The sequence below is a fragment of the Peromyscus californicus genome, unplaced genomic scaffold (assembly GCF_007827085.1).
Source record: "Peromyscus californicus insignis strain IS unplaced genomic scaffold, ASM782708v3 Scaffold_23__1_contigs__length_62951481, whole genome shotgun sequence".
Classification (NCBI taxonomy): Eukaryota; Metazoa; Chordata; class Mammalia; order Rodentia; family Cricetidae; genus Peromyscus; species Peromyscus californicus.
Window position 1 is genome coordinate 25,157,430 of NW_026294534.1, and position 22,477 is coordinate 25,179,906.

The window sequence follows — 22,477 nt, forward strand, 5'->3', positions numbered from 1 at the left end:
CATTTTAATTTTCTAGAGATTTAAAAATTGCCTCCTATTTCTCAACTAGTATATTTGTCAACCAAATTGACACCCAAAACAAAGATTGTGCTCAGTTAGGCCAGACTACCTGTAAGACTCAGAAACACACACACACCAAAATAAAACATGAAGCATAGTCTGTCCCGACTCAGAATAAATTAGTTTCTGGTTACTGGGAACTATTTTATCCAAAACTATTCCCTGTAAATGGGATTATTAATGTCACCAAGAGACATTTGCTTAAATGAAGTTTTATTCACTTGGTTTTAAGTTGCTGTTCATAAATAGAACTTACTTGATCTTGAGTGTAGATTATAGACTGAACTTGAAATCCTGGTCAACTATTTCAAATACTTACCTTTAATTTTTAAAGGAATCAGATGATGGGACCATAGATGGATCATCTTGGTTCTGTCCCTAGGGACAGAAAAGACAATGCTCACTATGGGTCTGCAGCTTTATTTTCATGAACTGAAAGTAACTGGCTCTGTTAAATTAGTCTGGAAATAAATCTTATGAATATTATTGAGAAGTTTGCTTGTTCCTTACAACTTTTCCCTGCCATCTGACTGACAGCTCACCCTTCCTCCTTACTCTGGCTGCATTGTTCCAGTCCCTGTCACACTGAATTACCAACAGGATCAATGCTCCATTTACAGACCCATATTTTCCCATATTTTGCTTTAGGGTGATGGTTTTGAAACTTTCCTGGGTCACCTTCAGGGCTTGTTAACCCCCAGACTGCTGATACCCACCTGCATTTCTGTGCAATGGGAATGATGGGGTGAGGAGAAGTCTAAGACTGCATTTCTAACACATCTAGAGAAATGGATGCTATTGATCTGAGGCATTAAGTACCACTGCGATAGATGAGAGTCTATCTGACCTACAAGCTAGTAGAAGAAAAATTTAGAACTAGTATCCTGGTAGAAAGAAGGCTGCTACTTAGACTGCCTTGAGGTAGCCACAAATGGAAAGCAACAGTTGATAAGTTGACTAGAGTTTTGATAAATTATTTTATTCTCTTTTTATACTCATTATATTTAATGACCTTCCTGATTCCCTCTCGCTTTTCAACAGCTATCTCAAGACATATCTGGCAGGGATGAATTATAAAGACACGAAAATCATCATGCTGGGTACTGAAGCACGTTTTTAATTTATTAAGTCATTCTGGCATATAAATCTTAGTAAAGGAAAGTGAATGGTTCTCAAAAATTACTTCGAAGCTTATTGAATATAAAATACTAAGACCTGAAGGAACCTAGAAATTAGTCTCCAAATTTTATATTTTGTAATGTATATCAAGTAAGATGAATGATTCATGGGTTAGGTAAATAGACTTAAGGGCTTTAAATGCTGATTACTTCTTGAGATATATAAGTGAGTCAAAATAAACTCATTTCCTTTAAAACACATAACACCATCTTCACCATCCTTCTGGGTCTTCTCTCAAGAGAGAGGAACTATATAACATAGTTTATATTTACAAGATAGAGGTACTATATAATGTAGTTTATGGTTCTTGGTTAGCAGTTGGACCCATTGCTTTCAATGTATATTGTTCTCCTGGGCACTTATTAAGCATATTATCTAAAAAAAAAAAAACACTTAAAATTGCTTACTTTTTAATAAATAACTTACTCCGTGTTTCCCAGCCTAATGGAGATTGTAGAGGCAGACTAGGTGGGTACTTAGTGTAGTATGCATAGAGAAAAGAGTTGTTACCTACATCTTTCCAACTCTGAGAGCTTATTAGGAATAATACATGGGACTTTTGCATTCACCTCTGTTCATTGGCCAAATTGAATAAAGAAGTATGATTTCAGATTGCCAAGGATGGTTCTGAAAACATTATCCAAACAAATACCTTTCCACCCGTTTCTAACTGCAAACACTAGTTTTGAAGGCTGTACCTTTGCGACAGAGCACTTGCCTAGTGTCTGCGAGTCCTGGGTTCCCTCTCCAACACTGAGACATGTTTTTACAGGAGAACTAGTTTTACTTGGGCTTTTCTAATTAGATAAAGTGGTTATAACAGTTATATATACATACAAATAACTTCAGCATTCATAGAGATTCCAGTCTGTACCTCTGTGCCTTGCTCTTGATAAAGTAATAGAAACTGAATTTCATCTCATTTGTGGTTATATTTGGTCACCTGCCATAAAATGTATTAAGCTTGGAAATCTGTATATAGAGAGAGGGAGAGAAGAATATTCATGCCAAATATATGCTATTTGTCATTCCAGCTTCAAAGCTAGAAAAGATCTCATTATAGCTCTAAAAAAGTTCAAGTTCAGCAAGACAGCACCTATTACCATGTGACTCACCTAGGGTTGAGTCTCCTCTAACAATTCAAAGAAATTCAAACCAATAGTCTCCTTTTAAAACAGCATAAAAATCTCCACTGTGCCTCTGAGGAACTAAAAAAAAATTACCATAATGATGTCAGAGAGTATACCCTTAAATGATACATTTGCATCTGCTTCTGAAGAGTTCTAAGCACCATTAAAATAACAGCATTTTCTCCCTTTAAAATTGAGTCCATTTGAGCCAACAAGATGGATTATTAGGTAAGGGCACTGATGACATAATCTCCAGAACTCACCTGGTAGAAAGGAAAGAACCAACCCCAGCGAGATGTCATAAGATCTCCATACATGCACCTGCACACACACATACACACACACACACACAAATAAGTTTCAGAAATCTAAAGTGGAAGATTTTAGTCCAATAATACTCAGCATTTGTGACATAGTTTAATAACAAGATCAGTTTGGATTCTCATCTCCAGGGATTATGATTTAGTTGGTAGAGCAGTTCTGAAATTAGCCTTGTTAATGGTCTTGTTCATATCTTGTTATAATTATCTGGAAGCTTAGTGGTAGTGGTGGTGTTTGTGGTAATGGTAGCGGTGGCAGTTGTGACAAGGTCTCATGCTGTCCAGGGTGGCCTCACGCTGTCTAGGTAATTTTAGCTGGCCTTAAACTCCTGCTCCTACTGCCTCTGCCTCCAGAGTGCTAGAAATATAGGCGTCAGCCACCACCTCCAGTTGAGAGCTATTCATTACCATCAATTAAAACTGTAAACTTACTTCATTTTCCTAGCTGACATTCCTTACATTCAAATACTGTAGCATGATATCGTAGATGGTGATCTTTTTTAACAGTGTTAACAAATAATAGTTGTTGCTTGCTTTAAATGCATGAGACTTAAGGTGTAAGTCCAGGTGTTTAGTTTTGTAGTGTCACTCTAGCCAGTGAATACTGAGGACACCCGCATCAGCCTTCATCCCCTCCCGACCTGTAACTCAAGTTCCAGCAGCCCTTGCTTCTCTTCTCTCCGCTGGCTGAATACTCTCTAGGTTTCACAGCCCAAACATCTCCGAAATTCTCCGCAGCCTGAGTTAGTAAGTCTTTGCAGGCTCTCACAACTCGATCCTCCAAGTCTCACATAATTTTTAAAATATTAGGAATATAACTAACATCGTTAAGTGGGGATATTTTTGAGTGCATCACTTCTAGTAATCATCTTTTTCTGTGTCCAGAAACGCGTATCATAAAATTAACCATTTAAAAATGTCCTAGTGTTCAATCATGTTATGTATAGGGAGCCAATCTGAAGAACATTTTTATCTGGGAAAACCGAACTCCTATACTATTAATCTCCCCACTTCTCCCTGGCCCCACCCAATCGTGTTTTCCTCACAGCCTTTTTTTCTTTTAAACGTGCAAATAGCTTCTTAACCCCTCTTCTCTCAATAATGGATGAATAGTTATTCTCACTTTGCTCACCAAATAAGAGCCTTATCTACTTACAGTTCTAACATGCAAAAAGAGCATTGCAAAGCCCTTGTGCGCATATGAAAATTGCCCACGGAATCCTTGGACTGAGTGGAGGATATTTTGTCCTGGGAGTTCTTCCAATGAGAGTAAGCTTTTATTCTGAGAACTGGGGGACCTGTGGCCATTCTGTGCTCGCTTATTTGTTTGGGATTTGAAGCTGCGACTTAAATACTCAACTTCCTATGGCTCTTTCCAGTGAACAGCAGAGGTTTATTTTCTTCTAGCAATTCATGTACCAGGTTGGATGTTTTCCTAGGGCCTGACAGTGTTAATATTCATTAAATAATTTCAAAAATCTTTGCTTAACACAGTATGAAGCTGTTTAGCATAAAATTATTGTGAGAATGATATAATTGGGTATAAAATAATGTGGGTATAAAATAAAGTCTCGTATTATTTTCAGAAACTTTGGCCATAAGAACACTACTCAACACAAGGTTTTCTCTTTTCCCATTCAGGAAAATGTTTTCATTAAATTAAAAAGGATTTAACTAGGGAGGTCTGTTAACAACTGACTGGTTCTATAGCAAACCAAGCAATTACTTTTCTTTTTAGGGCTCCTCTATTTCAAATCTTCCTTCGTTGTATATTCTTAGCAGATGTAAATCCCAGAGCTGCATTTAGTGCCCTGCGCTCTCCGGAGTTCAAGCTACCAGCCCCACAATTTAGCCATCCCTCCATCTGTAGTCTCTGATACAAGATTAGCATTAATAGTTTACAAATAAGAACCTGTAGATACACTGAATTCCAGCCTGGAAAGTCCCCAAGTTCTGAGTTTTCATTTTAAAATCTTTTACCTATTTTATTGTAATACTAAATTTATTTAGAATATAGAATGCCTGTGGCACTTATGGTAACTAGTGCTAGTTTGAATTCTTGTTCTTTCAACATTATTAAACCATATTCATATCTAGGCAAGTTTATGAGCAATTGGGTAAGTATATGTGATTCCATTCATTAGTCACCATTTGTTATTCAGCATTTTTTTTTTTTTTTTTTTTTTTTTTTTGGTTTTTCGAGACAGGGTTTCTCTGTGTAGCTTTGCGCCTTTCCTGGGACTCACTTGGTAGCCCAGGCTGGCCTCGAACTCACAGAGATCCGCCTGGCTCTGCCTCCCGAGTGCTGGGATTAAAGGCGTGCGCCACCACCGCCCGGCAACATTTTTTAAAGGCTCTAACTTATAGTTGAAGATACAACATGCTGTAGTTCAAGCAGTCCCTCCATTAAGGTATTTGCATCTGACATTAGGCTTCTTATGTAGAATCTAACTTTTACATTTTATATAGAAAAGATTAATCTTAGGTAAATACAGAACTTGATTCTCTAGAGTTTAGAATTTTAATAATTCTAAATATAAGTTACTATTAGTACATTTGTTACACAGCATAGCTTTAAACTAAAGTGCATATGAATGCTAAACTACATGCTGTATTTATACTGTACTTAAGAAAGCCAAAGAATTTTAGGTGTTTATTACTTCCACTCTTATTTTAAATCTTGATGGAAATTAAAAGAATCCTAGTCTTGCCTTTGAACTCGAGGCGTGCAACAATGCATCTGCCAGGAATGGACTGTGTTCAGGAGCCAGATCGGGGTTTTCTAGCTGGGCCTGGGCCTAGGACAGGTCATTTAACTCTGGGAATGTCATTCTGCGCCCTCATCATTTGAGAGGATGGAGCAGGCCAGGTGAACTCTGGACCCTTCTAATGTCTGCATCCCTTGAGGCAGTCAACTTCGTAGCTATCCTCAGCTTCCTCCTGTGGCCCTGCTTCTCCAGCTGCTGTTTGCTGCATCTGACATTTACCGACCATTCTGTCATTAGCGTTCTTCGTAGTTAGTTAGGGCTGCTTTACAGTTTTACTTCTAATTTACCCAGTCCCCATGATTAACCGTGTGTGTGTGTGTGTGTGTGTGTGTGTGTGTGTGTGTGTGTGTGTGTGTGTGTAAGCGAACACAGAAATTAATTGATGATCATATATAAGTTTTAACTAGACACAAAAGCTTTAAGTAGGCAGTTCTTATAGTTTGATGAGATTTTTAGACATGTAACCTAGATCTTGATTAAATATGCTTTAAACTTAGTTTCCCATATGAAAACTCATATCTCCTTGACTTAACTCAATTTCAAGAGCCTCTTTCTGCCTCCTTTGCATTCCCCTCCACACCTTGCCCTGTGCTGATTGCATAAATCATCTCTTCAGTTCATTACCTCTGTTCCTCTTCCTGCTCCTTTTCTGCCTTTGAAATCATAGTACTTAACAGAGTTCTAAATGGTAGCAAGCGGTAATGAGAGTGATCATTTAAAACCTGCTAGGGAATACTATGTCGTTTTTGTTTCAGAGATGCCTCACAAATTAAGGTGCAATTTGATATGGGGTCTTCTGTTCCCTACACACTCTGACATGTTTGTGCTGTGTCCAATGTTACTTAATTCTAAACATCTTTTGGAGCCTAATCCAACTTGTATTTTCATTCAACACATATTTCCTTTACCTGCCATGTTCCAGGCAGTGTGTTCGTACATGTGAGAAGAGTGTTTGAAGCTATCGTAATTAGCTGTGTTTTACTTGTAGGAATTGATCCTGTAAATATGACTGTTTACATTCTGTCAGTGCTCTAAATATATTCCACTCGTGCAGACAGACAAATACAACAGTACAATTTTAGACGGTAGTTTTGTCTTCATCCTTCCAAATCTCTCTGGCTGTCCTGAGATGAAAGTAACAATCTGTTTCATCTCATGCCTACTGTGTTCAAGTGGTAATGACTTCCTGAGCAACAAGCATGAGGGGTGATCATGCCATCCCATGAAGACTCATCGTATCATGCTACCATGATTTCTGTGGTGGGAAGGCAAGAAGTGGGGACATGTATTGCATAGAAGTTCTCCCCGCCTTAGGCTTTTCTATTCTGCCTCACTTTAGTTTAGTTCAGTCACCGTATAGCACAGATTCTTTTTCACCTAACAGACTTTGTCAACATCCACCAGTATTCTTTACTATGATGATTATGTCACTGATGAGCCAAATGGAACAAGCATGATTCTTTTCTTGATGTGTGAATGAGGCAGCAGATACACGAATTCTCACGTGGAAACATTGCAGTGCGACCACTCGGAGATATCAGTTATTTGTGGCCTAAAAAAACTGATATATCCTGAACATTTTCTGGTGACTGTTCACTAATTATTAAATATTTTCTAATTAAGTTAGAGGCTGGAAATGGATATGGAACTTTAAATCATGATTTATATGTAACTTGGGGTTTTCAGAGTTCTTTCACATACTCGACCTCATCCTCATTTTATCCTGATTTGAATTAGTTGAATATTGCTAACCCCACTTAGACATAGAAAACATACAAAACTGAGGCCCTGGCAGATGACATGGTTTGCTGTAATCACCAGCCTACATAATACTAAAATAACGAGGTGGTAATGAGCCCACTGATTATTAAAGCCTTCATACTAACAGGCAAATTCTAGATGGCAAACTTGGAAACAAAAGTTGGTCAGTGTAAATGTTTTTACAGTTAAAGGGTTTCTACAACTGCGTTCTAGGCAGATGTGGAGGTGCATGCCCATTCAACCCAGCACTTCACAGGTAGAGGCAGGAGAACACAAGTTCGTGGCTAGCCTGGGCTACATGAAAGTCCATCTCAAAAAAGAAAAGAAAGAAAGAAACTAGAAATAAATTGACATTGTAGTTGCTTTCTTGCTTTCATATGGTCTTTTAGGGTCAGATCTAGAGTGACTTTATGGTGGGTTTGAGCCCTGGTAGAAGACACAGCAGCTCGGTGCTCTGGTGATCATGTATCTACACAGAGTCCTTAACTGGATTCTGACAACACAGCAGCCTAGCTTACCAGCTCCACACATGCATTCATCTCCCTGCCTGAGCAACCTGACCCCTTCTTGTCCTCCTGTCGCATCCTGTCATTGAACCTGCATTGTGAACTTAACTACCTCACTTGCATAGTAGGTCTAAGAAATCAGCCAATGCATCTTTTCCCCATGTTCACTTTTTATATTTGTCTAGTTTATTGGCTTCTCAACATAATATTTTATTTTTTAAGAACTTCATGCATACCATGAACCTATTCTCTTATGAACAAGAGAGTTACAAGTGACTACCTAAGTTTAGAAAGCAGACTTCTTCAAAGATCTGTTTGAAGGTAATGTGTCAGTGTTTTATCAGACTAACTCAAGAAGCCACGTCTCTGTTCCCTTCACGAGTGTTTAAAATGAACAACAGTGGAGAGTCTAGGACACTGCAATGCACTCAGTCACACGCTTCAATTCAGTCATGTTCATCATGCATCTCTATTAGAGCAAGAATAAAACACAATAGAAATGGCTCCATTTCAAGAGGACTAATAACACTGTGATCAAAGCTTTAAGTAGGAAATTCCACAACATAAATGAGCCCGTCCTTGGTATTCCCAGTTTACCAGAGTTGTAGCGTTGCTGAGGAATTAGCCATCCTAATTTCTGAGTTTTATATGCAAATTGGATTATTCTGATCGTATATTTATGGTCATAAAAAGTTCATGTGCAGGCTGGCCTAATCTGCAAGAATTACCATATATTTATAAATTATCGTATATTTAAAAATGATATATGTAAATTGCACTTTAAAATGCTGTGTATGACTAGAATTATCAAGGAAGAGCTTAATAGAAGTTCCACAATCGCCTTTTACTATAAAAAGGATAAAACAAAAAAAATCATAATCTACTTCCTCCTCTCTTATGCAGTAGCAGTGGTTTTAATGATATTTCTAGGTCCTGTCTCCCTAAATTCTCAAGCACCAGTACAGCAAAGTAAGTAGTACAGACATTGGTGTCAGCCAGTCCTGGCTTGAGGTCCAAATTCTATCAGTTGTATAATTTGGGATATTTAATTTAATTTAATGTGTTCTGAAAATTTATTCATTCAGCATTCGGTTTGTACTTGATCACCCACTGTGTCCTGGGCCATCTTCCATCTCCAGGGCCATGTGTCAATTCCAAAGCAAAAGACCTGCTGGGGAGCCATGTCCTCCTTCAGAAAATTAAACCTTCTGAGATACATGAAACCATAACAAAATATCTGTCGTATGGTGACACTTAAGAAACGTGTACAACATTATTAATTCTTCCCAACCCGTAAAAATGTGTGGTCGCACAGGAAGTGTAATAAAACAATGCAGAACTGGGAGGGAGCCTCACAGAACCTCCCAGGGCGGTGGCAGGGAAGCGGAACTCCTCCTAATCCTGGAAGTGTTTTAGTTATTTGCAAACGGGCATGGATACATGAGTGCAAACTGCTTGGACAGAAAACCAAAGACACTAACCGTACCAGAAAAAAATTATGCATAGACTCCCCCAGAATTAAAATTGTCTGTTCATCCAAAGCCATCATTAAGAAAATAAGATTTGTTTAAGAAATTATAAAATGTTTCCATCAATAAAAAGCAAGCATTAGGTAGTTCACACAATGAAGACCAGTTGCCCCTGCACTAAAAGAGTTACTTTGCATGTTTCCTCATCCTGGCATGGATAGCCATATGACTTGACAACTTCATAGCTACTTGTCTGCATGTGCCATCAACTTTGATTCATCCTGAAGGACTCCCCTTTACCCTCATAGAAGATAAGGAAAACTTATAAAGACGTTCTTCAAAATCACCTAACTGCTCACTTCAAACTTGTCCTGGGTCTTGTAAAGTGGTTTCTCTACTAGCCAGTGTTCATCTTTTGCTTCAGAATCAGTGGAAGAATTTGTTTTGTTTAAGATATTGCTAGGTGTTTTCTCTCAACTGCAAGAATTTTCTCACCCCTTTATCCTAAAATTGAAACCAACATCGTTACAAGTAAAGTGTGGTGTCAAATGCCTGATCTCAGCCACTCTGGAGGCAGAGGCAGGACTGCTAGTCCAGCTAAGGCCACAGAGTGAGTTCAAGGCCAGCCTTGGCTACTAAGTTAAGACCCTACCTCAACACAAAAAACATTATAAGAGCATGTGTGGGCTCATTTTAAGAATACTATGCAAATCACAGGCTTACTTTCCCTCTTGGATAGATGAACTGTATTTTTCTTATTTTATCTCGCACAAGAGCTCTGTTTTCTTTTGACCCTTAGAGATTTGCACAACTACCAGAAATGTTTACCTGAAACATCACCTGACTGTCCATTGTGTTTATTGCACAAGTGTTTATTGTTTCCTCTGAGAGGCACAGAGGCTGGTAGTAGTGTAATTGAACTGTCAGAGGAAAACTTTATAGCTGAGAACCTGTGCTACCTTCTTATTAATTTATTATATCAACTTATATTTATGCAGTTTTCTGTTAATGGCCATGATAATAATTATGGATTAGGAGAGTCAGCCTTCTTTAGTTTGTGGCTCAAATGAATTTAGGATATGACGGCACTTTCACTTTTAACCAATTTGAATTTAGAAGGAGTAAAAAGCCACTTTTCAAGGTAAGGAATAGCAATTTAAGGGAAATGAGGTTATTCGTTTACTTTTTCAACATACCCTTACGATAGTCCTCATTGTGCAGTGACATTGTTTGACTTTTTAATCTTGTCCCTCTACTCTCAGGTGGAGGTAATTATGAATAGTGAAATATTATTTTAGATGTCTTTGTATGACATGTGGATATGGGACAGCAAAGGTCTTTGGTAGGCTTTAATTGAAATTATCAAAAGGAATAGATTGGAGAAATGATTGGCTTTTGATTACAGTTTTAACTTTACAGATGAATACTTGGCATCACTTTGAGCAAATTCTGTTCTGTATATTAGCATTTCTTTCTCAGAACTAATATAATTTTCTTTTATTTTTAGAATGATCATAAAGTGTAATAAGGTTATTTCTGTAGGAAACTAATCATCCATTGGATATTTGACTCAGAAAGTAACCTCTTTAAAACTGATGAATACAGGGCAAATTATAATGGTGAGGTAGTCATAAATTAGGAACCAGCCACTGGGATCCCAAGGCTTTTAAATGTGGACTACTACATATATATTTTTTAATGTCTACCAAGCAGTGTAAGATAAAATCTTGCTTCCCTCCCACCTACTCACTGTACTGAATCAGTCTCCCTTCTGAGCTGGTGGTACCCTGCTGCTTCCCTGAGCTAAAACCCGTGACCCCTGTAGAGTATTAGTCCTGGGTTCCATTCCAGATTGTTACTCTTCATGGGAGCATTTGAAGGGGAAAGTTTTGAAAAGAAAAAATGGTACCCACCTTCCTATGCTTCTGAAAGAATAGTTGTATTTCACTATAGTGCTTTTCAATTTTTGATTGAAACACAGTTTACCTGGTGTCAGATGCTATACCGTTCAGTCAATATTCAGTGACTATGGAGACATGGAGATTTCCATTACCCAAAAGTTCCTGTGTTCCTATTCCCAATCAACATTCCCACAGCACACCTACCTTCCTAATTTCTAAAAGCAACCATTGATCTAATTTGGCACATATTTGCATATTCTAGAATTTTATTTAACTTAGCATATATTTTTTTCATTTTAGTTTCTTTTATTTGCCTGTTAGATCACCCATGTTGTTGAGTTTCACAGTAATTTCCTTTTTTTTGCTGATGTCTTCTTAAAACAAATCTGAACTGTGTATCTGAATTTATTAATATCTTGACAGTAAACATATAGTAAGACTACAAGGTGAGAAAATACTGTCCAATAGTAAGTGACGGTCCTCATAACTTTCAGGCACCTCTCTCACTTTAACTGGGGCTGTATGGATCAAGAAGTACTCTTTGGGGTGCTTGAGTTATTCAATAAAAACAGAGAAAGTGGGTGAGAACCCATCAGTGATGACAGTGGCCGCCAAACTGTTTCCTTCACTTAAAGTTATGCCGTGACTTCACAGAGTAAATGTTAATAATCCCAGATGAGGGAATTCTTACTGTAGTGTCCCGTTTATCAAAGCACCCTGGACTAGAGCTGGGCCTGGTGCAGCATACCTGCAATTCTAGTACTTGGGAGGCTAAGGCAGGAGAATTACAAGTTCAAGGCCATCCTGGGCCTATCTTTGTCTTGTAAAGAAAATTGGTAGATAGAATACTTCCATTGTTTATCGATGTGCTGATACATTGGTAGCTGTTATACATTCTAGATGGACCTAGTGAACTCAGTCTTATAGTTCCAAATTCAATTTGATCTGTAATTCCAAGGAAAAGTTATATAAATCCAAGGTGATTGGTACATTAGGATTGACATCAAGATCTGGGTTTTTCTAAACATTCAAATGATATTAATTCTAAGTTTTGCTACTTTACTCAGAGTCAGTGAATTTGAGCAAATATTTACTGTGGCTCTGGGTGCTGCATGCTATGCTATAGTCCAATATACCTAAAGGGTGAAAGTTTTCCTCTTCCGCTGTCTCTTGCAAGAGAGTTCCAGCTGTATCCTATGCATAACTGAGTTTGATGTCACACTGCATCCTTAACCATCTCCACCTTCAACACTAGGAACACAGCAGGATCCTGGCATGTTGACACATACCAATAGCATGCATAACAGCTACTCTCTTGCCATTCTAGAAGGATCACACATCGTTTTCAATGCTTAAATGATTATTTGGCAGTAGTAAAGAGCCATATAGCAACACAATGCCTCTATCAGTTCATGGGAAAAGGTACCCAAATGAGATGAAAAGTAGCCAGAGCAGTGATAAGATATTAATAAAACTGACTTATTTTAATTCTCCAAATCTCGTATCCACTTGTGTTCTCATTCCTTTTACCTTCCAACCTACCACTTAGTACTCCTACAATGCCTTGTCGGTCTTTTTTAAATGCATGTGCATGTGTGTGTATGATGTCTGGAGGTGGGCATGCATGCCATGGTGCACATGTGGAGGTCAGAGGACACCTTTATCCAGTCAGGTCTCTCCATGCACCTTTAGGTGGATTCTGGGGATCGAACTCAGGTCACAAGACTTGCACAGCAGGTACCTTTACCTACTGAGCCATCTTGCCTGCTGCCTTTTCTCAGTCATACTTATTTTTCTCCTGGTTTCACTATTCATATTTCAGTCTGATAATTTCAAAAATACTGACGTGAAGCTTCTCTTTAATGTGACCTACTTTCGTGTAGAATTTGGCCTACGTTGTATTTCTCATTTTTAAAAGGCCAGTTAGATTTGAATTACCGAGAGAACCTCATTAGTATAATTTAACCCATAAGGAAAACTTACAGAACCATCATAATAAGCCTCAAGGATATAAGTCTCAATTCTAACGACTGCTAACTTCTTTTGAGCAATATCTAAACAGTCCATCATCATTTCAGTTGTGGTAATTAATTTTAATTACCTGCCAATAATATTTCTTGCCCGATGGAAAAACCAGGAAATAGCCCCTATTCCCTTTTGAACATGAGAAATCATAATCAGCTTAACGTGAGGAAGGTAGAGAGCTCACGGGTTGTGAATTAGAGAATTACAGACTTCATCTCTGGGTGCATGTATGCTGCTTGAGGGGCATTTGAAAAATCCCAGCATAACATAAAGTTGCTATTATAGTAAATACCTTTCCTCCTTCCGTTTACCTGTGGGTCTGGAGAGCAAAAGCCAGGTTTTTATGGGGCTAGAGGTGTTGGTTTAGTGGATGAGCATGGGCTTAGCACAGGCAGGGCCCTAGTTTAATGCCCTTCACCGAAGAGAATTGGCTTCTCGCTTTTTAAATTTTTTTTGCTTCATTACATTTTTGTTGTTGTTGTTGTTGTTTCTCAGTCACTGAAAATGCTGGCTTCATGTACATACGAAGTGATTTTTAAAAGAAATTCAGACTTAACATCAAAAGCCACAAATTTTCCACTAATTTTATTTAAAACTGCCACTCGGATTTTCACGGAAATAATTCATCCTCCTCTCTTTTCAGTGGGAAATGAGGTCAGAAAGTGACCTGTTCCTTAGCCAGTGAGTCCATGGAAAATAGTGGGAGTAGGGCCACTTCCTAAGTACTAATTTTATTGGCAATACAAAGTATTATTGCATCCACGTACTATTGTGACTTAAATAGAATTATCAGGATTTAAAATACTTTTTGCAAAATTGTTGCCGAAGAAAGTACAGTGATGATTTATTGAAAGAGAACATTTAATACTCAGAGCTGTGTGAGAGTTCCAAACCATCAAACTTTTAGGGTTTAACTTGCCTTTTTTCTGGAAGAGAAAATCAGTTTTGAATGCCACCCAGATCCCCATTTTGTCAGCAGAAGAATCAGTTAGCACAATAAATAATTGTAGAGCTAGAAAGGACTGCTGGCATCTAGTCTAAGCCCAGGACTCACTCAGTCCAAGGAAATCACTGGCTCCTCCTGGGCCGTGGCTTTCCTACTTTAGCCACAGTCCTCAGATCCCAGCTGAGATGGATGGAACTGACTCTTCACTCCTTCTGATAGCCTCCATTTTCATGCTCCTGGCTGCAGCTGTGTGGCTTATTCCCTTAATTCACCGCCGTGTCTGAATTAGCTTCAGGAAAGTACTGGCTGCTATATGAACTAGAACACCTGGCAAAGGTAAAGATGAATAATTCCGAGTTTTAGGGAAGGTTGTAGTCAGTGGTGTCACTGGTACTGTGGAAAATACACTTCAAAGGGCTATGTCATAGTCACGTAAGATTGAGAAGAACTACCCTGCTCTTCAGATAGTGATGCCTCCTACCGTATTGTAATGGAGGCCAGCACAGCTCTTCATGGAGAGACAGTGCTAGGCAAAGTATAATAAATATAAAGGTTATTTGTCTATATTCTCAGTCCTGATTCACATGTATTAAATCAACGGGTATTTATTTTGCATATTGCATGAGCTGCTGGGTCTGACTATTAGAGCACACTGCAAGATCCTGTCTTTTGTTGTGGAATATTTGTTTACAGTGTGTGAAGATGTGTCACTGTGATTGGTTTAATAAAGAGATGAATGGCCAATCGCTAGGCAGGAGAGAATAGGCGGGATTTCTGGAGAGAGAGAGAACTCTGGGAAGATGAGAGGCAGAGGGACATCAGCGAGACACTGAACAAGTCAGACATACCGTACAGAAGAGAGGTAACCAATCCATGTGACAAAACGTAGATTAATAAAAGCAGGTTAATTAAGTTATAAGAGCTAGTTGGGGAAAAGCCTAAGTTAAGGTCAAGCTTTCATAATAGTAAGTCTGTGTCATTATTTGGGGAGCTGGTGGTCTCACAAAGAAAAAACTCACGACAGTCTTTGGCCCCAAAGATCATAAAATATACTTGGCATAGAGTGATAGATACCATGTCACTACCTACAGAGCAGAGAAGCTACACTCCACTTTTACAAGCTCTACGAAGTTTAACCACTACCCACGCAATTGATTAATGTTGCCAGCCTCATCCGGATACAGTGAGAAATGCATACTATAACTGTTGTGAGGTGTTTTACAAATGAGAATTCTGTAAATATAACAGCTAAAGAAAAGACAAGATTGAATAATATAGTAAGAATGGGTCTCTTGCATGGTCAGTATTTATAGCAAAGCATAGCACTGCTACCACAGGCTGTATTCTATGTAAATACCATTGTCCAGCTTCTACACTGTCAAAAATGTGTGTGTTAGCAAGAAAGACTGCACAGTATTAAACTATTTGGGGTATTAAATCAGCTAAATATAGTTGCAATATTATGTATAATGTAGAGTTTCTGTGTCTGCAATTTTGATTAAGAATTTCATGCATTTCAGTGTTTTGTAAGTATTTCTCTAACAAATTTTAAATGCTGAAATGATCAAACCCCATTACTTACTAGTAAAGGGATTCATTTTAGACTCAAAAATCTGTGAGAAGATTCCAAGGGTGGCTATTTACCTGTCCTGTGATTAACCTGTCAGTGTATTGAGCTAGGGTTGGTGGAGGAGAGAGAGTATTACCAACAGTTTATCATACATGAGCCTCTCTGATTTGTCGGCTTTCTTAGAAGACTGCCGTATCAGTTTCTGTCTCCTGCTCTAGCCACAGAGATGGAGGGTTTATATAACTGGGCATTTCCTTCAGGCACCTTTATTAAGTCATTTTTACACTGTGGAGCAGTGGTTCTCAGCCTATGGGTAGCAACTACTTTGGGGGCCAAGTGACCCCTTCACAGGGGTCACATATCAGATATCCTGCATATCAGATATTTCCATTATGATTCATAACAGTAGCAAAATTACAGTTATGAAGCAGCAACAAAACAGCTTTATGGTTGGGGGTCCCCACAACCTGAGGAACTGTATTAAAGGGTGGCAGCATTAGGAAGGTTGAGAACCATGCTTTAGAAGGCGCTTCTCAGACTGTAGAAGAAGGAAGTGAACTTTTCAGAGAGCCATGTAGTGTTCTGTGATGATGAACTAATCCTGATTTTAGCAGCAGTCCTGTCACAGTCTAGCCATCCTTCTCACTGTACTTAAAGGGAGCGTTGTGCCCAGTCAGCCTCTAGCATAAGAGAACCGAGATATCTGGGACCATTGACTTTACAGTCTCCCTTTCCCTGAATGATAGCATTTTTATCTCAGTTTTCAGAGACACAACTTCAAGTCTGATTTCATTACACTCAGAAATAGTAGAAATATTCACAATTTCAATTTGTATGCATGCCAGTTATTTGCACTATATGTTAATACAGGTATTACATGACAAAGAACCATTTTTAGTACTTACCTGATGAAATGGGAATTCAGCAATATGGGGATCTACCATACAATTCTTTGATCTGTTCTATATTTTGGGGCTTTGGTCTCCATTGTCCTTTTATCCTTATTATATTTCTTCTAAGATAACTTCTAAATATAACTTCTAAAACACACTTCCATTTAGTGTTTCTATTTAAATAAGAGAGATAGACTCGTGTAAAATCAATATCACACATTTTTGCTGTACTTCATAAGACTGAGCAGTTAAGGTGGGAAACCTCAGTATTTAATACTGTTTTCCAAATTGATTATCAGCTCATGCTTCAGTGAGTAAGCATGATACATATGAAGAGAGTAAGTATAATACGTAGTCAAATATACAAAACATAATAGCTAAGCCGATATGTTTTTTAAAGTGTAAGACTTCTGTGCATCACATGGCAGAGAATTACTAACATTTGCCTGAACAAGCTCCCCTGGTGTCGTCAGGTTCTGTGGAATGTTTTCACTGCACTTGGACGTGAGTCCTCATAAAGGCGTGGGCTCTTAACAGTTACCGCTTGAAAACGCTATGCTGTTTTTTGACAGTTATAGCTCACCTTTCCTGATTATATTTGTGACATTTGTGATACTGTACTAGTATGCAAAAGATGAACCTATATACATATTTAGAGTTTGAAAAAGTAGAATTGTGTGCATCTTAGAAAAATATATGGTAACTTGTGGCACTTTGAAAAAGGAATGTGCAATTATAAAGGTTTATACCACTTGGACACTTTTTAACCCTAGAATTACTCTTCCTAAAACTAGCACTTTGTTCCCACTGTTAATTCCTGTTTGGTTTGTGATGTGGGATGTTTCACATAGACCATTCTCCCACTGAGTTTTCTCCTCTATGTCCTGACCTCAACAGCTTCAACGAACAGTCTGAATGAATCCAGTGATGAGCAGGAAAACCATGACCATTAGATACCATGAGTATTTACTCTTGTGCTGATTTAAATATGAGCAATTTTCTTGTTAAAATTATCTAAAACAATATTCAAACATTTAAAGTAGTGTTTATTGATTAAAATAATTTGGTAGAAATCCTGATAGTCATAATTTATCCCAAAATCTAAATTTTCTCACGCAACCAATTATATGATGTGTTTAAAACACACCCATATTCCCCCAAGGGAAATAAGACATGTAATAAATGGATTTCTATGTGGATATGGCATATATATATGAATATATATATATATATTCATATATATATAAACTTCTGTTCAGTCACAGGCATTTTACTATAATATACCAATGGGTCATAAGCAAAGTGGGTGGGTATAAATGCTAAAATTAGAAGTTGGCATCAGCATAAATTATGCATAAATGTATTGCAATAGAAGGCTTCTATCATGCCTGTATCTGAATAATTTACCATTGGTTTTCTCTAGCCTTCCCCACTTAAGGCTGCACAATTATTTTAAATGAAGGAAAATAGAATCTCTGAACAAATAAGTAAAAAACAAAGTGGTCCCATTTGCCACAGTTTGAAAAATCTGTTGAATTTTTTTGAGGTCCATTGGCTACTAACAGCTTCTGAGTCTTACCTATAAATCACAGCATTTAGGAATTATACATTTCCCCTTCCCTTTAAAATGTATTCAGAATTGATGCAAATTATAACTTTTAACTATAACTCTAAAAATTGCTATCTATATTGAAAGATTAAATGACATAAGCACTACAAAAGATTGCTAATTAATAATGTAACCCCATATACTATCAAACTTCTGGTAGTGTTGGGTTTCTTGCAAAGCCTTAAAATATTTTAGTGAAAAAAATCACCTGACAAAAGAAGGCACTTTATTATCTGGACTATTTATCTGTATAGAATTTGTCTAAAAGTCCCTTAAAATATTCTTTATCCTTTTATAAATTTATCCTAGTTATACATTTTTCTAAAGCAACTTAGAATATAAAGTGATAAAATAAACTATTTTAATTTAACAGAAAATTGTTACATAGTATAAACAATGAATAATACAGAAATGAAAATAGTAAAAAAAAAATAAAAAGTATATGTGAAATGGCAAAACTGCCTAATGTAATCATTTGAAATTACCATGTAAAATATAAAGACTTTCAGCGAAAAAACTTTAGACAGTTTCTATTTGTTAATTCTATTTTTTAATTGTTTCTACCTTATCTTGAAATAATTACCAAATAAGAGGGCAATCAGAACTATTAAATGAGCCTATCATAACTTAGTTTTGTTTTGACAGAGCTTTTTTAATGTAACCGTGAAGCATTCAGAATCCATTTTGTTTCTTCTTTGCTCAAGTCATCCAGACTTGGTGAATTACCGAATTACCAAATTTAAATCATTCCTGTAAACATACTGGCATATAAATGGTTCCTCTTGGGAAAATCAGTGGTCAGTTTATACAATGGATTTATTCAGCAGAAAAAAACACTTTTTTCAAAAGTATCAACCTTCATATGTTGATCCTTAACATCTGCCAACATAAAAATGATAGGCTAATATTTTCCAATTTTGTTTATAAGCAGTGTACCTAAACATTTTAAGAAAGCATTTTCCATGATGTTACTTGTTTTTAAATCTTTCTACACTTTAACCCTTTTTCTCTCTCTAGTTTTAAGTATTTTAATAAATGTAAATGTTTTCTAGACAGAGTCATCATTTCATGATATGGAAGAGTCAAGCTTATCAGGTCTTTCCTTACCAAGGAGAGACTAAAAACAAAATCTGTGTCAATTGTTTGGTTTGTATCTTTGTTTTCTTTTTAAAGTAAGACCTATTAACCCAAAGGTGTGTTAATGTCAAGGCATGCACAATCTTAAATGTAGATCTATTGAGTATTCTGTGATGCTGAGTAACAGCTTCTCTCAACTCGGTGATGCTAAGAGTTTTCCTTAGGGAGTTTGTTTAATGTTAGGTTGTTGTTCTGAAAGGTGTTGATCCTAGTGAGGTTTTTTAAAAACTGGAAAACAAACGCATGTATTACAAGTATAGAAATGGTGAATTGTAAACTTACCATACAGTATTGATTCTATTTTCAAACATGCTTCACTGTTAAATATAGACAACATAACATTGCTGCCATACTGTTACTGAGTACATTTTCCTAATGACCCTGTTATCACTATTCCAGAATTAGATGTTGGGCAGATACATGATTGATTCCTGTGTCTGCATAGATATTTCCAGGTATATTCTTCTCTTGGTGAGTAAAAATATATTTTCCATGACATCAGTACATTGAGATCTGAATATACCTGTATCAATGCTTATTGCACATTTCTTATACAGTATCTTCATTTGCCAAAATTGGCCTAGGCTAAAACTAGAGGGTTTGTTACATGCTTTCTACCAGAAAGGTTTTCAATTATATTAGTAGTGGGTTTGTACTGTGAAAATAGTGGAACTCCCTTTAAAATTTCTTACTTGCTAAATTTAAATTAATATTTTTTCTTTAGCTCACAAATTACCCTAAATCCAGAGAGAATCTCAGCCTTTTTCACTGTTGTCAGACCAAGCATAAGGAACAGCCCTATGATACTACAAAAACAGTTGAGGACTAAGGACTAAATCCTTTATGTTCCACTCCAGAATAAAGGCATTCGGTGAAAGAAATGAACTGAAGTTCATCATGAGTGCAAGGCTTCTGTACTTGGCATTCCTGCACGGAAGGGAAGACAGGTATCGACGCCATTGGCATCATTTTCAAACTGACCTTATGCAGAAAGCCCTCCACCACGCTGGAGGACTTCTCGACAGTCCGGTGTGTTATGTGGGGGAGGGGGAGTGTTTTAATTCTTTAAGTCTTTCAATTTCCAAATCGCTGTTTGCCAGCATTGAGGGAGAAGACATGTAGACTTGAAAATACTTTCTTAAGAGATCATGTAACTATATAACTATGAATTTAAATTTTGAGGGGTGGGGTCATTTCAATCCGCTGCCTCGTATAAGAAACATTTTTTAAAAATCTGTAACTGCTTTAGTGTTAACAGGGTACAAGGTGTTTTTGTCCTGTATCGTATTTCAAAGGTTCTCCTCGGTTGTGACTGTATTGTACTGTATGAAAAGAAGTCAGAAATTGCCTTGTATTGTTTATAATGGACCATAACACATACTAATTCAGTTTTCATGTTCCAAGTTTTTCAGTGATGCATGTTCACAGTTAGGTCCTAAAATCCTGTGGTGCTAATTCCTCCATAATTCAATGGTGCTTTTGTGGATGCTAACTGCACACATGCTGAACAAAGCTTGAAATTCAGAACCTCCCTCCTTCCTCTGTTTATATGAAGTAAAATAAAATAACTTGAATTTGTCTCAAAGTATCACTGACAATCCAATAAACTGGTTTCTATGTGTCATTAGTTTGGACTCTTTATTTTTCAGAAGTCACCTCAGTCACACTGGGCCCCAAATGCTGATCTTGCCATGTGTTTATTTCACTATTCATTTGTGCCTGCAAATTTATGTTGTCTCTAGAAATTTAAATCCAATTGGTCTAACTTCTGAAACCATGTTTAGATAGTACCTATAAAATCAAACCCTGTCAGATCTAAAAGTATGCTGAAAAGACCAAATGTGTGCAAATATGGTGCCTTTGTCTGTTTTAGTAGATTGTTGATAACTGATTATTGGATTGAGCCAGAAGAAAACATTTGCAGGAAAGTGAGTGCACCTTCTAAATCTTTATTTCATCCCAGACCACACTAAAAAGACTCACTCCTCTGTTGTTTGGTTTTGCTCTTTTGGGTGGCCCGCCACCCAGCTCCCAAATAAATCACACACAGAGGCTTATTTTTAATCATGAATGTCTGCCCGTAGCTTGGCTTGTTTCTTGCCAGCTTTTCTTAACTTAAAATTAACCCATCTGTCTTTTGCCTCTGGGCTTCTACCTTTCTCTATTTTTGTATACCTTTCTTTCTTACTCCATTGCTGGTTGTGTAGCTTGGTAGCTGGCCCCTGATGTCCTCCTCCTTCTCTCAATCCCAGACCTCTCTTCTCCCAGATTTCTCTTTCTATTATTTCTTTCTGCCTGTCAACCCCACCTATCTTTTCTCCTGCCTCACTATTGACTGTTTAGTTCTTTATTCAACCATCAGGTGTTTTAGACAGGCAAAGTAACACAGCTTCACAGACTTAAATGTACATTAACGAGAGTAACACACCTTAAAATAATAGTCCCCAACACTCCTCCAGTGCCATATTTAAAGTAAGAGTCATGGGATTGAAATGGGGGGTGGTGACAGAGTTCCTGTCTAGCATGCATGAGGCATTGGGTTCAATTTCTGCAATGCAAAAGTCAGAAGGAAAATTTCATTCTTCAAGTATGATAATAAGGACAGAAATAATCAAATTATAATTTCCCAGAACAAACTGGCATCATATATCAGAACAGATAATAGAGACACACATGATGATGGTCTTGTGAGATATTAAACTTTGCAGGCTATACTGAGAACTCCAGTATAAGGGAAACTCCTAATATCTCCATTCAATCAGAGAGCATGTCTCCCAAGCCAGAGATAAAATTTGATACTGAAGCCATATGCAGATTTTCATTCCAACCTTATATCTTACCTAACCACTGGGGATATTAAATTTTGAAAAGAAGAATAAGTAGATGCAAATGACTAAAGCTCCTCCGCCAACAGTCACTGACATCCAATCTAAAGGACTCAAGCTTATCAGTCTAGTCAGTAGGTCTGGCGACTGAAATGACATTCCTCTACCACTGAGGGTCTTTGTCATACATTAATGTCATCTCAAATAGCTATGGACTTGCATCTGACTTCTGACATCAGAAACTAAAATCTAGAGTGGAGTCAGGGGCTTGTCCCTCTGACTCTCCTGAGTAAATGCAGTGATCCTACATCACAGCCTCTCCCAAAGGTGTTTCTGCCATGTAACACTTGTCTTACAGTATAGCATCCCATGTACTAC

At 37.4% G+C, this 22,477-nt stretch overlaps 1 protein-coding gene across 4 annotated transcripts in view; it reads left to right on the forward strand.

Annotated features, from left to right (window-relative positions):
- Positions 1–20,901, forward strand: part of Purg (purine rich element binding protein G) — a 32,731-nt gene extending 11,830 nt beyond the window's left edge. For 2 of the 4 annotated variants that reach the window (XM_052751983.1, XM_052751984.1), the window contains one exon: positions 20,132–20,901. Coding sequence is in view for 2 of the 4 variants with exons in the window: in XM_052751984.1 (XP_052607944.1) it covers positions 20,132–20,149 (18 nt within the window). In the remaining 2 variants the exon portion in view is untranslated. Of the gene's footprint in view, positions 1–19,998 lie in introns of all 4 variants that reach the window. The other 2 variants (XM_052751981.1, XM_052751982.1) reach the window with 2 other exon arrangements.
- The last annotated feature ends 1,576 nt before the right edge of the window (positions 20,902–22,477 follow it).